The sequence below is a fragment of the Labeo rohita genome, chromosome 24 (assembly GCF_022985175.1).
Source record: "Labeo rohita strain BAU-BD-2019 chromosome 24, IGBB_LRoh.1.0, whole genome shotgun sequence".
Classification (NCBI taxonomy): domain Eukaryota; kingdom Metazoa; phylum Chordata; class Actinopteri; order Cypriniformes; family Cyprinidae; genus Labeo; species Labeo rohita.
The window spans coordinates 5,427,048-5,442,059 of NC_066892.1; the positions used below are offsets into that span (position 1 = coordinate 5,427,048).

The following is a 15,012-nucleotide window of genomic DNA, read 5'->3' on the forward strand; positions in this document are numbered from 1 at the left end:
ATGCTTTGTTGCTGTAGTCAAATAATATTTTTTTTATTATGTCAAAAAGCAGAGGTAATGCAATAATTACAAATCAGTTAAAACATTCATTGCATGCTGGTTTTCAGACACTTAGGTCATCATAAGACAACAATAGTGATCAATCTCTGTGAAGTTTGGTACTGGTAATGTATTTTAATGTATTAATCTTAAAAGGTATGATCATAAAGAGGGTATTTAGTATTATATAATTAGCTTATTGTATTATATTATGGATGGTTGTGAGCCATTCTGAAAGCATCATCGTTCAGTGCTCTATCTTTCTTCTGGATCCTGCTTTTATCTCCTCATCTAACAAAGAGCTGTGTTTTACCAGCGTGTTTTTACGTCGTGCATTTACGAACAATCCTAAAAACCAGCTGGAATATCACTGGCACTCTGAGTTCACTGATAGCGCTCTCTTCCGCCCACCGTCGTCATGTGGCATGAATGTATCGGAGAGTAAGCTACAGAAACCTGCCCACACATCTCTTTTGTGTCCCTCTTGCCGCCTGCTCGAGGTAAAGTGGATTCACAGCACCTAGAAATACATATTACATAAGTATTTATCAAGCAGCGGCGCAGTAATCTGGTATCGCCGCTCTATATATCCATGTGAGACTTCCTCCTGCGATAATACGAGCGGCTTTATTGCTCCGCGGTGTTGCAGTTTCCTCCACGCTCTCCAATATCATAGTTGTCAGGATGGATTTCTCTCGTCCCTGCCTTTATTGCCGGGGTGTTGACGGTTGCTGTTTTCTCCTGCGTGTAATTGCCTCCTCGGGCTGCATTTGAAATAATTAAAAGACAGAGATGCGTATGTTGTCTGTTGAACCGTTCGACTCTTTGAAAACGCAGACGGATCGACATCATCTCGACTTTGCCGTTTCTTTCTTTCTTCTTTGTTTTTGCAAAAAGTAAAAGTGAATAATGTTGAGTCACTTGTTAAATGACCGTAGGCACACTGTAGTTCTCCAGGGTTTCTAGTTTTATGCAATAAATCTGCACAGAAACATTTCACAGCTGGGGAAGAAACCTTATGGGCGTCATTACAATTGAATTAGAGCTGAAAAATCATAACGTACTGTACATAAGTTATGAACATGTCCCTACCAAAATAATAAGCACTGAATGTCTGAAATGTATCACCCTTTATGTTTGCAAATAAATTACTTTGTAGTCTTTTCTTATTGTTACTGCAAATCAGTGACTTTGAGAGACATTTTGAGCTTTTAATAGACTATAAATTATTAATTGTTTCCATATGCATATACTGTAGTTGGTCATATGCAGGACTAAAACAACAAAAGCTGCTATTATATAGAGTAACTGTGCAAAACATGATAAAATGTTTTTATGTTTACACTGTTTTATATGTAATAGTGCTGTCAAACGATTAATCGCAATTAATCGCATGCAAAATAAAAGTTTTTGTTTACATAATATGTGTGGGTACTCTGTATATGTATTATGTATGTATAAATACACACACATGCATGTATATATTTAAGAAAAATGTTATTTTTATATATTAAATATATTTAGCTTTTATTTTGGATGTGATTAATCGTGATTAATCATTTGACAGTACTATGTAATTTTTTTTTTTTAAAATATTTTAATTGTATTTTTTTATTTAATGTTACATTTTATATTTTTAAATCAATGCTATTTATTGTATTATTGTAAATAGTGTATAAGGTGGGCAAATACTTAAACTATCGTTTAAAAGTTTATGGTTGATAAGATTTTTATTGAAAGTCTCTTATTTATTTGATCAAAAATACAGTAAAATTGTGAAATATTATTGCAATTTAAAATAACTTTTTTCTATTGTAATATATTGTAAGATTTAATTTATTCCTGGGATGCAAAGCTGAATTTTCAACATCATTACTCCAGTCTTCAGTGTCTCATGATCCTTCAGAAATCATTCTAATGTGCTGATTTGCTGATTGTTTTTTTTTTTTTTTTTTTTTTAGAAGAAGAAAACATAAAATTATAAAATGATAAATGTCTTTACTCTCACTTTTAATTTCATAGCTTATTTATGATATGTGATTGCAGTTGCTCAGAAAGTGGTGGCGCTGAGGAAAAAACAACAGCTTTCTATTGGTCCGTGTAAATCTCTGCCCAACTCTCCCAGCCACTCGTCGGTCCCGGCCGCGTCCATCCCCTCTGTACACATCAATCAGGTGAGTCTGGGGCGTTTGTGCTGATCTAGGATCAGCCTCAGTCAGCCAAAACCTGTCCTGAAGCAGCTAGCATGCAAACTGCAATTTTACAAAATAGTTATTATTTTTTACTTAAAGTGTCTTAACTAAATAAAATAAATAAAATTACAGAAATATTTATTATAGTTTTACAACAATAATAGTAATTGTAGTAGCTGTGATATTTAAAAGAATAGTTTACTCAAAAATGAAAAAATCTGTCATTAATTACTAGGGCTGCCTCCTAATAGTCGGCTAATCGTTAGTCAACCAGTTAGTCCAAACACTCACCTATCATTCATTGACCTCAAATATGGCTTTTCGTCTGAAATATGTAAGTAGTAGCAACTTTACATGGGCGCTCAATCTAATGTTAACCTAGAAAAATGTGCTCTATTGAAGTGTCTGTGCGGAGTGTGAAAGCTGAATGACAGATGGAGGCGTCGGTGCGGTCACTTCCACTTAAAATACTCAATTTTGGCCATACAAATAAATGTAATACAGCTTTTGAATCTGTAAAGACTCTACATTTATTTGTGTGCACTCAGAGTAACAACAAAACATTGCGCTTTTGTAAAATAATGAAAGCAAACAGGATGCGCTTTCTGCTGTCACGGTCTCTTGAGCACGAAACTTCGAAACTCTGTGTATACTTGTCTTACAGACATGAAAAATATAGGCTGTCTATGGAGAGTGAAATGTCTACTTTTAAATAAACCAACTGAAATAGAAAACAAATATTCTCCGATTACGTAATCCGTATGAAACGTGCATGCAGGCGGATCCACTACTGCGGAGATGACGAGTCAGAGTCGCCGACTTCATCTCTTAAGCGAAAACAATAAATTATTAAAATGTTAAGGCAGTCTCCTAGCTGTTTTTCCCTGAAACATTCATAATTATAATATCTAATACAATATATTAGGCTATGTAGCCAATTAAAGGCTCAGTATTATAATTTAAATGGTTTATTAAAAGTGTGACTAATAGTTGACTAATCCTTCATTGAACAACTACTAGTCAACCAGAACAATCTTTAGTTGAGGGCAGCCCTATTAATTACTCACCCTCATGTTGTTACAAACCCAAAAGACTTTTGTTCATCTTCAAAACACAAATAAAGATATTTTTGATGAAATCCGAGAGCATTCTGTCCATGCATAGACAGCAGTGCAACTGACACATTCAAGGTACAGAAAGGTAGTAAGGACATCATTACAATAGTCCATGTGACATCAGTGGTTCAACTGTAATGTTATGATGCTACGAGAATACTTTTTGTGCTCAAAGAAACAAAAATATTGACTTCGTTCAGCAATCTCCTCTCTTCCGTGTCAGTCTTCAACGTGTTCACGAGGTACCATGACAATGTTCTTACTGCCTTTCTGGACCTTGAACGTGTCAGTTGCATTGCTGTTTCAAATGCAGGATCAGAAATCTTTCTGACTTCATCAAAAATATCTTAATTTGTGTTCCTAAGATGAACGATGGTCTTACGGTTTTGGAATGACATGAGCGTGAGTAATTAATGACAGAATTTTCATTTTTGCATGAACTATACCTTTAATGCAATAAAAGGCATACTTCCCTGCTGAAAAAACAGCTAAAACCAGCCAACCAGCTTATGCTGGTCATCCAGGCTGGTCTTAGCTAGTCATAGCTGGTCAGCAGGCTAGTTTTAGAGTACTTTTGGCCACTTCCTTAGCTGGTCAGGCTGGGAGACCAGCTAGATAAACCAGCTAAAACCACCTTGACCAGCCTAGCCAGGCTGGGAGACCAGCTAAAACCCGCTACTTCCAGCTTAAACCAGCTAAGACCAGTTTAGGCTGGTTTTAGTTGTTTTTTTCAGCAGGGGTGGTATCAATTTTGTTTTACTGCACACTCAAGTGTGCTTTCCTATCACCGTATTTATATGCATACTGTAGTGCAAGTAAGAGAGTTTGGATGGAAGAACAGGCCTCTATGAACTATAATAAACTCTATAAAATTTGCTATCTGTCAAAATTGAGAAAATCATGCTGATAATTTAATGTTCACTATATCTCTCTTGCTCCTTTTCTATTCTTAATTGCTTTCCCCAAAATATCTATCTACCTATCTACCTTTCTGTCTATCTATCTATCTATCTATCTATCTATCTATCTATCTGTCTGTCTATCTATCTGTCTATCTATCTATCTATCTATCCATTCCCCCTCTGTTTGTTTCAGGCTGCTAATGGAGGAGGCGCGTTCAGCGATTACTCCTCCTCAGTTCCCTCCACCCCCAGCATAAGCCAGAGGGAGATGCGCATCGAGACGGTGGCCGCCTCCAACACTCCCACACCCATCCGCAAGCAGTCCAAACGGCGCTCCAACATCTTCACAGTAAGTATGAGGCAGCTAATGCAGAGCACCACGCACTCCCACTACTGAGAGTGCTGGACTTCCCCTGACTGCAGATCTCCCAGCAGCCCCTGCTGCTTTCAGACGGCCAGTGAGCTAGAAAGAAGCTGTTTCTAGGTCTGCAGTGAGTGGATCTGCCCTTAGGTCTCATCACTCCCCTTTTCCCCTCAAACCCAGGGCAGTGGAGGGCAAAGCCAGAGAGTGTAATGCCATCTCTGACCACAAGAGGGAGATACGGAGCTAAGCGTAACTGAATCCCTCCTGCCTCCGCTACCACAGAAGCGCATGACCACATGCTTTTTATAGCTACATATTTTCAGTAAACGCGAGGAGGCAAGCATTTAATAATGACGAGGGATGTTTAGGAAAAGGAAAGACGCTTCGCTATAGTTTTTTATTTTCGCCGTTTTGATTTTGCCTCGTCCTGTAAATTTAAAGAAGCTTTACACCAAGAGAACTTAGCTTTTTATCTTCTCTGGATTTGAATACCTGCCCTCCCCGATACTGATGCTATCCCTTTGCCCTTCCTAATTTCACTGTGTCAATCAGCAGTATTCCCTAGCAAGCCCCGCCCCCTTCTCTTCTTTAACAGACATTCACCTAGCGTGTCTTTCCGCTGGAGCCAGACAGAGAGAGAGAGAGGCAGAGCCACACACACTGTACTAGCAACACCACCATCTCCAATCTAACCAATCAAGATCCACCTTTGTCCATTCAGCCAATCACCCCGCCCCTAATAACCAATCGAATTTGTCCCCATTCCCCCCCCCAAAGTGTCCTCCAATCAGAAGGATCCCGCAAGGTGATTGGCTGCGGCAGTGGCGGCTCTTGTGCTAGCGTCCCCTGTCCTGTTTCTCCCTCCCTCCCTGCTAGGTCGTGTCTAACCCCGTCCACGCGAGACACGACGCTCTGCCGGTGCGCGTAACGGAGCCGAAGCACGCCACCTACCCCGTCTGGGTGCCCGAGTGGCAGAGCGAACGGGAGTTTCAACTCATGACCTTCTGAGGAGCCGGACTTACGGTGTGGGCGGGAACTGGGGTGAGGGCGGGGAGGGAGAGTGGGAGGAGCCATACCGAGGAGGGCGGGGCCACGCTGCCTCTCTGCGACGTTCAGAAGACGGACGGGAGATCTGGATCGGTTACTAATTTCCCCTTTTCGACGACATCTCTAACCAGTCATCTCATTGGCAATTGGATCATAATAGCCACTCCGAGCGAAATTTTCAGAAATAGCATGCGAAAAAATGAGGAAAGCCTTTGCTTTGTGTTCGCTAGCTGATCACGACTTTTCGGCAGCTTTTTTCAAAATCATACAATTTATGTTGGATATTATTTTAGCGTTCCAAGTCAAGAGTGGCCTTATAGTCATAGTCCTTTTGGTCATAGTGAAAGAGTAAATTTGTTACAGTCACCTACAAAGAAAGAAAATATATAAAATATATAATATATAGATGTATATAAAGAGTTTGTTTGCAAAAAATCATGTTTTTTCATTGTGCATTCCAAATAATCTCAGTCAAACTGCAGTTGGGTTATTTTGATGTACAGTAAAACTAACTAAAAAATACACATAACTAACACACATAAAAAAACATGATTTTTGAAAATGTTTTTGCAAATAAACTCTTCATATACATATAGCAGTGCCAATAAATTTAGGTAAGACTGAATAAAAATTTAGCATTTTTTTGTTTGCAATCAGTAATGAATAATTTTGTTCCATATCCTAAATAAAAAATCAAATATTTACATTTTAAAGAAAGCCATAATTAAATATTTTGTTAAAAATATTATAACAATTACTTTTTAAATAATTTAAAGCTAATTATTGAATAATATAAAAAGAACAGTTTGCCGATTTAGTAATATTTCCTGTCACCTCATAATTCACAACATTCTCTCATGAATATCATTCATAAGTGTGTGTCTTTGCCACTAGATGTCAGCCGAGGACAGGAAACCAAGCACAGTGCTTCCATGAGACTTAAAACGACCATTTTTGTCATTGGTCTAATGTGGCGTCTGTTTATTTCCATTCTGTGAGAGAACGGGAAGAGGGAAGGGGTTTATTTGATTTGATTTTAAGTTCTGATTTCTCCACACATCATCACTCTCTTGCCCTGTAAAAAGCCAATAACCATACCACATCCGCCATCACCTCCAATGTAGATGTCTTCGCATTTTTTGCGACCCATTGCTTTTTTTTTTTTTGTTTCTCCCCGTGACCAAAGTGTTGAACTGTTTTTGTCGATATTTCCAGATTTGTTCTTCTGTTTCCAACCTTTCTTCAACTAAAAGGGCTTTCCAGCTTCTCCTCAATTAGACGAGCCCTTGGTTGGTGTTGGTGGTGGTACGAGCGCAATGCATTATGGGAGGGGGTCCTCAGTGAGGAGGAGCGAACAAGCGCTGCTTTATTCCCCCTAATAGCCCGCATTGCATCGTGGGTATCACCATGGCTTTCTTGGACGCTTGCCCCTTGGCAGCCATGGTGGAGTTTAAGGACATTTGGTTGGACAGAAACAAAGACAGATCTCGAACTTGCGTTACACGAACACACTGAACTGAATCATAATCAGTCATTTTATTATCACACACACTGGACAATAGCCATCGCCAACGCCCGAAATTTAATCAAAAGGATGCTTTGTAATTCCAAAACGGACAGTTATTCCGAATGCCAAGATATTCTCTGTTTACTTTCCTTTTTTTTTTGTCTTTTCTTTGTGTCTGATGGGTTAGTTTAGCTAGTCACGCTTCACACCGAGCGCTGCGAACCGCGGCCCGCGCCTCCGGGTCATCTTTATTAACAAGGCCGCGGCTTTGTAAACCGCGTCGCACTGGGATGTGATGCTAGTCGAGGTCCTGATGCTGCACGGTCGCATAGCGACGGATCCCTCAACAATAAAAAGATGTGAATCCGGATTCCGGATGACATAGCTTGCTTGTTCGATATGCTGACCACCTTTAACTGTGAAACTCACATGATGTCACATGACGCCCTGAGACGTCACGTCGCGTTGTGATTCGTTTATAAAGCCGTCCGTTTAGTTGATACGGGTGCTGCGGCGACGCCCGGACGCGGTTTTACTCGCTCGGTGCGAAGCGTGACCGATATGAAGGCCTTCATAGTAGAGAAGCGTGAGCGAAATGCACCGACTTGTATGAATGTAGTATCTCTTTGTGACCCAGAGCCATTATTTTGTTCTTTTTTTTGATTTGATTGTTTTTGCTTATTCATTTTTTTAGTTTCATGTGCTAAGATTGAACTGTTTCATGCGTTGCACACTGTTTAGTTTTTTTTATATCATTCAATAATGGACAAATATAGACTGCCGTATATCTTGTATTGAATTTGATTTCCAATGGTATTCTATAGAAAGTATATTCTATACATATATGAGATATATGAAACAGCGCCTCTTTAGTCAAACTCTCTCTCTTGTGGGAACTGCAATGTGTGGCTCTGCCTGTTGACTATTTCCACGTAAACCTGTGACTTGATTTGTATGGTGTCTGTATATATCCAAACGAAAAAATAAACTGTTGAAAAATACACTTTAGCCTAGTTTATTTGAGTCGATCATGAAACATTTGCGAATGAGCGCCATAACGTTGTCTGTCAGGTATGAGTGCGCATTCATGTTGCATTGTGGGTCATTTTGTATGAGAGAATTCATTGTTTAACATTTGCTCTTTCCCGAATGCCATTTTTAGCTGCGAAGACGTCTTGAAATCCAGAACTGGAATGATGTATAACCTAATTTGAAACATTCTTGAAATGTTTGTGAATCTAACCCTAATTCAAAATCTTTTTTTTATTCTCATCTGAGACGTTTATCAAATGTCTTCAACAGGTGGACGCTGTCAGAAACCATGCACCGTATTAACCCCTTCTTTTTTTCCCCTCTTTCTCGCATTTGTATATAAAGCTGCATTCTTGTATTGTTTGAATCTGATGCGTCTGTGGTTGGTAAAGCCACAGGGAGGCGCCAAAGATCACAAAAGAGCTCTTGGGGGACTAAGTGTGTCGAATTTGATATTTTCCGTTGTCGTTTTTGTTCTGTGTGTCTGTCCTGGTCTGTGTAAATATATCTTTATATATATACTGCACGTTCAATGTGCTGCTGTATGTTTGCACCGTTCTGCTTGCGCGTTTATTTGAGCCTTTTTCTTGCGATTTTATGTTGTCCCCCACCACACACACACCTTCACTCACTTCACACGTGCACACACACTAGAGTTAAGGCACAACTCACACACACACACACCCTTCCCCACCTCCATGTGTGTTTCCAGTTTGTTCTTTGCAACTGACATCTTGTCTTGTTTCTTTGCAGTCACGGAAAGCCAGTGATCAGACAAAGAGCATTGAGAGTAAAACTGACAGTATAGGGAGTGGAAGGGCCATACCCATCAAACAGGTACGTTACCGCATTTGTACGCTCATTATGTGAGGTAAGTACACTGTTATGGGGTTGGACTGTACACCGTTTATGAGGATTAGTCAGATCTCCTAAGTAGTGTTTTTGTGTGCATATATGAATTTTAAGTGTGTGTTGGCTCTAAAATAGCATGCAAATTATGAACTTGATTGTTTTGGGCTTTCTCAGTCAGTTTCTTTGTGTGACCAACAGAGGTCACTGTAACACAGTTCATGTTCACTTCTGTCTAACCTGATGTTGGTAATGGTGGTAGTTGGTATGCAGAATTATATGTATGTAATTATAATTATATTATGTATATTAAAATTGCATATCACAATAATTTGGCAACTTACTCTTTTCTCCAAAATCTTTTTGTGAATCGATTGCAACATTTTTAGAAATTGGTACTCAGTCTTTGGGCTTTTTGTCTCATGATGTGTTTTAATTGTCCATGAACGCACATGTTAAGAAATATATATATACATATATATATATATATATATATATTTGTGTATGTATATATTTGTGTATGTATGTATGTATGTATGTATGTATGTATGTGTGTGTGTGTGTGTGTGTGTAATTTTTATTTATTTATTAATTTTTTATTTTTGTATTAAATAATTGTCTTTTTATAGCCAACTTGCCATGGTAAGAAAATGTGTTTTTGGTGCATTTTTTTTTTTTTTATAATTTAATATGATTTATAAAACTAAGTGTGTTCTTTGAAATTTCCTGTAATTATTAGTATTATTTTTTTTTTTAATAAGATTTCACCTAATGTGACCCTGGACCACTGGCATAAGTAGCATGGGTATATTTGTAGCAGTAGCCAAAAATACATTGTATGGGTCAAAATTATCGTTTTTTCTTTTATGCCAAAAATCATTAGGATGTTACGTAAAGATCATGTTCCATAAAGATATTTTGTTAAATTCCTTAATTTCCTACTGTAAATATATCAATTTTGATTAGTATTATGCATTGCTAAAACCTTCATTTGGACAACTTTAAAGACGATTTTCTCAGTATTTTGATTTTTTGCACCCTCAGATTTCAAATTTTCAAATAGCTGTATTCTATCCTAACAAAGCATACATCAATGGAAAGCTTATTTATTCAGCTTTCAGATTTTTGTTTATAAATCAATTTAAAAAATTGACCCTTATGACTGGTTTTGTGGTCCAGGGTCACAAATATGATTTAAAACTCTTTTTTTAATAATGTACTGAAACTTTTGGCAACCTTTAACACTCAGGATAAAAATGTCTAAAAATCTTTACATTCTACATTAGTCCATTTTATTGATTGTATGGGTTTGAACAGAAATTGAATTCTGTTTTGTGAAATATCACGCCTGACATCAGAAAGAGCTAATGTGCTTTTGAAAGGATTCTCCTTGGTAATTAGCAGTAGCTCTTGACGGAGTAGCTGTCAAATATTTATTTTTCTTTAGTAGAGTTGTTCATTCATTTGTTCTTTTTTGAGCCTCTGATTCAATTTTCAAATTAACCCTAGCCTTAACCTTTAACCCCTGCTGGAGATTAGCATTGTCACATTGACAAGTGTCACATGCAACCTCTTTTCCGGTTGCACGCAGTAGTTTACATACGTTCACAAAATATTTTACAAATAAAGTCATTTCAGAGGAGTTTCAGTGTATATTTAGAAATGGTTTCAATGTAGTAGTTTAGAAATAGTTTTCAGATAAAATTGTTTAGAAGTAGCTTCCAAATAGTAGTTTACAAAGGCAGTTTAAATCATTTCCAAACAGTAGTTTTCATATAGTAGATTAGAAATAGGTTCTAAATAAATTTAGAAGTTGTTTAGAAATAGTTTTAAAATGGTAATTTTTCAAGGTATTTTAGAGCTCGTTTACTAGAAATAGTTTACAAATAAAGTAATTTCAAAGTAGTTTCCATGTATATTTAGAAATAGTTTCCATTTAGTAGTTTAAAAGTAGTTTCCAAATAGTAGTTCCAAATTAAGTAGTTCAGAAGTAGTTTTCAAAGGCGGTTTAGAAATAATTTCCAAATAGCAGTTTACAAATAAGATAGTTTAGAAGTAGTTTACAGATAGTAGATTTCAAATGAAGTAGTTTACAAAGACAGTTTAGAAATAGTTTGGAGCACTAATTTAGACATAGTTTTTATTTAGTAGTTTAGAAATAGTTTCCAGATAAAATTGTTTAGAATGTAGGTTCCAAATAGTAGTTGAGAAATAGTTTTCAAGGTAGTTTAGAACTTGTTTACAAAACTAGTTTAGAAATAGTTTACAAATAGTCATTTCGAAGTAGTTTAGAAATAATTTACAAATAAAATTGTTTAGAAGAAACTTCCAAATAGTTTAGAACTCATTTACAAAACTAGTTTAGAAATATTTTTTATTTAGTTTACAAATAGTCATTTCAAAGTAGTTCAGAAATAGTTTTTAATTAATCATTTTCAGGGTAGTTTAGAACTTGTTTACAAAATTAGTTTAGAAGTAGTTTACAAATAGTCACTTCAAAGTAGCTTAGAAATAGTTTGCAAAACATTTAGAAGTTGCCATCAAATAGTAGTTCAGAAATAGTTTTGGTAATTTTTAACTCAAGGTAGTTTAGAACTTGTTTACCGAACTAGTTTAGAAGTAGTTTACAAATAAAATTGTTTACAAGTAGCTTCCAAACAGTAGTTCAGAAATGGTTTATATTTTATAATTTTCAAGGTAGTTTAGAACTCGTTTACAAAACTGGTTTAGAGTTAGTTTACAAATAGTCATTTCAAAGTAGTTTAGAAATAGTTTACAAATAAAACAGTTTAGAAGTAGCTTTCAAAAGTCGTTCAGAAATAGTTTTTAAATGATAATTTTTCAAAGCAGTTTAGAGCTTGTTTTCAAAACTAGTTTAAAAGTAGTTTACAAATAGTCATTTCAAAGTAGACATAGTTTACAAATAAAATGGCAATAGAAGTAGTTTACAAAGCTAGTTTAGAAATAGTTTTCAAATAATACTTTAGTAAAATTAGGTAGTTTAGAACTTTTATTACAAAACTGGTTTAGAATTAGTTTACAAAAAGTAATTTCAAAGTAGTTTAGAAATAGTTTACAAATAAGATTGTTTAGAAGTAGCTTTCAAAGGTCATTAAGAAATAGTTTTTAAATTATAATTTTTAAAAGAAGTTTAGAGTTCGTTTACAAAGTGAGTAGTTAACAAATAGTCATTTTAAAGTAGAAATAGTTTACAAATAAAATGCCAACAGAAGTAGTTTACAAAGCTAGTTTAGATATAGTTTTCAATTAAAATGGTTTAGAAGTGAAATTAAGTAGTTAAGAACTTTTATTACAAAACTAGTTTAGAAGTAGTTTACAAATAAAAATTTCAAAGTAGTTTAGAAATAGTTACCAAATAAAATAGTTTAAAGTTGATTCCAAAAAGTTCAGAAATAGCTTTCAAATGATCTTTTTTCAAGGTTGTTTAAAACTTTTCTACAAAACTATTTTAGAAATAGTTTAGAAATAGACATTTTAAAGTAGTTTAGAAATAGTTTCCAAATAAAATTGTTTAGAAGTAGCTTCCAAAAAGTAGTTCAGAAATTGTTTTTAAATGATAATATTTCAAGGTAGCTTAGAGCTTGTTTACAAAACTAGTTTAGCAATAGTTTACAAATAGTCATTTCAAAGTAGTTTAGAAATAATTGACAAATAAAATAGTAATAGAAGTGGTTTACAAAGGTAGTTTTCAAATCAAAGTAGTTAAGATGGAGTTTACTGAAGTGTTTTAGAAATTTTTGCCAAGATAGTTTCCAAATGTAGTAGTTTAAACAAAATGATTTACAAAAGTATAAATCACTTCCAAAAAAATGATCAAATATAAATAGACTAGTTTAAAAGTGGTTTAGAAAGGTTTACATAGTGGTTTACAAATAAGGTAGTTTAGAATTAGTTTACAAAACTAAGTTACAAATATTTCTCATGACAATTACATTGCATTTTCCCCTATTTTTATTTTTTTATTTTATTTTTACCATTAGATTTAAGTGAAATGTGCATTAACATAATGTCCTTTTCTTTTGCATTTTATTGTTTGTTTTTATTTAAATTTTGTAACTTCAGTTATTCCCACAATAATGCTTCTCAGTGACATTTTTACAGCATTTTCTATTATTTTATACTTAAAAACTTTAATATAATGCACGTAATATATTTTTTTTCTTACTTTATTGTCATGCAATTTATTTGCATAATTTTTTTTTTACTTATTTTATAGTCCAAATAATAATATATAAATAAACTAGTTTGAAAGTAGTTTATAAAAAGTTTCCAGATAAGGTAATTTAGAAGTAGTTTAAAAAGCTAGTTTACAAATATTTTACAGATAGCAGTTTACAAATACTGTAGTAGTTTATAGAGTAGTTTAGAAACAATTTTTTTGTTAAATTCATTTTGTAATTCAATGCAATTCTGTTGTGTGCTCTGAAAAAAGTACCTGGAGTACAATTTGCATGAGGCTATTTTATTATAAATTGAGTAAATTAACCTCAGTTTCAGTTTTTTTAAATGAAAAATGCATGAGCAATCAGGTGTATATGGATCATAGCATTGCGAAGACGGGGGTGCCGCGTCTCTCTCACAGTTAACATATCACACGTCTATATCCCCTCAGTCAGCCTCCTTTACTTTACCTCCATTGTACATCAATTACACTCCAGCTTTAAAGATTATCCCTTTAAGAGCCGTCATTGTAATCTGTTTGTCTGTAGTGGAGAGTAAAGGAGAAGGGGGGGGACGCCGGCCATGCTGGGATACCTTTCAATAGAGCTGATTGCCCGGCCAGTCAAATGCACAGTCAGAAAGATCAAAGTGCCATGGGAGTATAATTACCTCCCACTGGGCAAATTACACACTGTGGACCCCCCCCCACACCCCTCCCAATCAGTAAAAATGGTAAATAAGGACAACAATAGCAGTGATAGCTCAGGGGTGACACAGGGAGACTGTCAACACAAGGCTTTTGTGTTTAATCCCAGTAAGTTCCTCTTTCTTTCCCCCTCCGCTGACCACCGAACGGAGGCCGGCCTGATGATAGACGTGTCTGTTTGAGCTGCAGGAAGAGAGGGGTCGCTGTCTGTGTGTCTGTAGATTTAGGAGATAGAGGATAGACAGGTGTGTGCCTTAAATAAGGCATTTGTAATGGGATGTTGATCTTGGTAAACAGGAGTCTAATGTAAATAAGTACCTTTTGCATTACGGTGATTTTTCGAAGACACTTTTTGTATGTGTTATGTATAATCTCATGACAACTACGTCACATTTTCCCCGTATTTTATTTTAATATTTTATGCTTTTTTGTGATTTTACTGTATTTTATTTTTTATATTTTAGTTTTCATTTTTAATTTGTGCATTGACATAATGCCTTATTGTTTAATTTAATTTTATTTTATTTTTGTAATTCCCATTATTCCCACCTATATATCCTACCTATTCCCCGTCCTAATTGAAATTTCTTATACTACTAAAAATATACTGTAATGCAGTTTATTTCCATCAAACTTTCTGCTATTTTATAATCAGTTTTTTTTTTACTTGTATTACTGTAATGCAATTTATTTAAATCAAAATGTATAATTTAGATTTAAATTTACATCAAATTTTCTTTTATTTTATACTCAAAATTTGCTGAAATTTACTGAAAATTTTGATTATTGATTTATTTATTTACTTATTTGCATAAATGTTTCTGTTTATATTCAAAATTATTGTAATGCAATTTATTTGCATAAATTTGATTTTTATACTCAATATATTATATATTTACATATACATTTTCTGTTATTTTATACTGAATTTACATGATATGCTGATCTATTTACATAAATTTTAATATTTTATATTCAAAATGGACTGTTATTTATGTATTTATGTATTTATCTATTTATTTAAATGTTTCTATACATTTACTGTAATGCAGTTTATTTGCATCAAAATTTCTATTA

General features: G+C 34.9%; 1 protein-coding gene across 3 annotated transcripts in view; it reads left to right on the forward strand.

The window, feature by feature from the left end:
• The window catches only part of agap3 (ArfGAP with GTPase domain, ankyrin repeat and PH domain 3), a 214,151-nt gene that overhangs the window by 122,321 nt on the left and 76,818 nt on the right, over window positions 1–15,012 (forward strand). For all 3 annotated transcript variants that reach the window (XM_051097602.1, XM_051097604.1, XM_051097601.1), the window contains exons 7-9: window positions 2,086–2,213; window positions 4,442–4,597; window positions 8,952–9,035. In XM_051097602.1, the coding sequence (XP_050953559.1) occupies window positions 2,086–2,213; window positions 4,442–4,597; window positions 8,952–9,035 (368 nt within the window). The remainder of the gene's footprint in view (window positions 1–2,085; window positions 2,214–4,441; window positions 4,598–8,951; window positions 9,036–15,012) is intronic.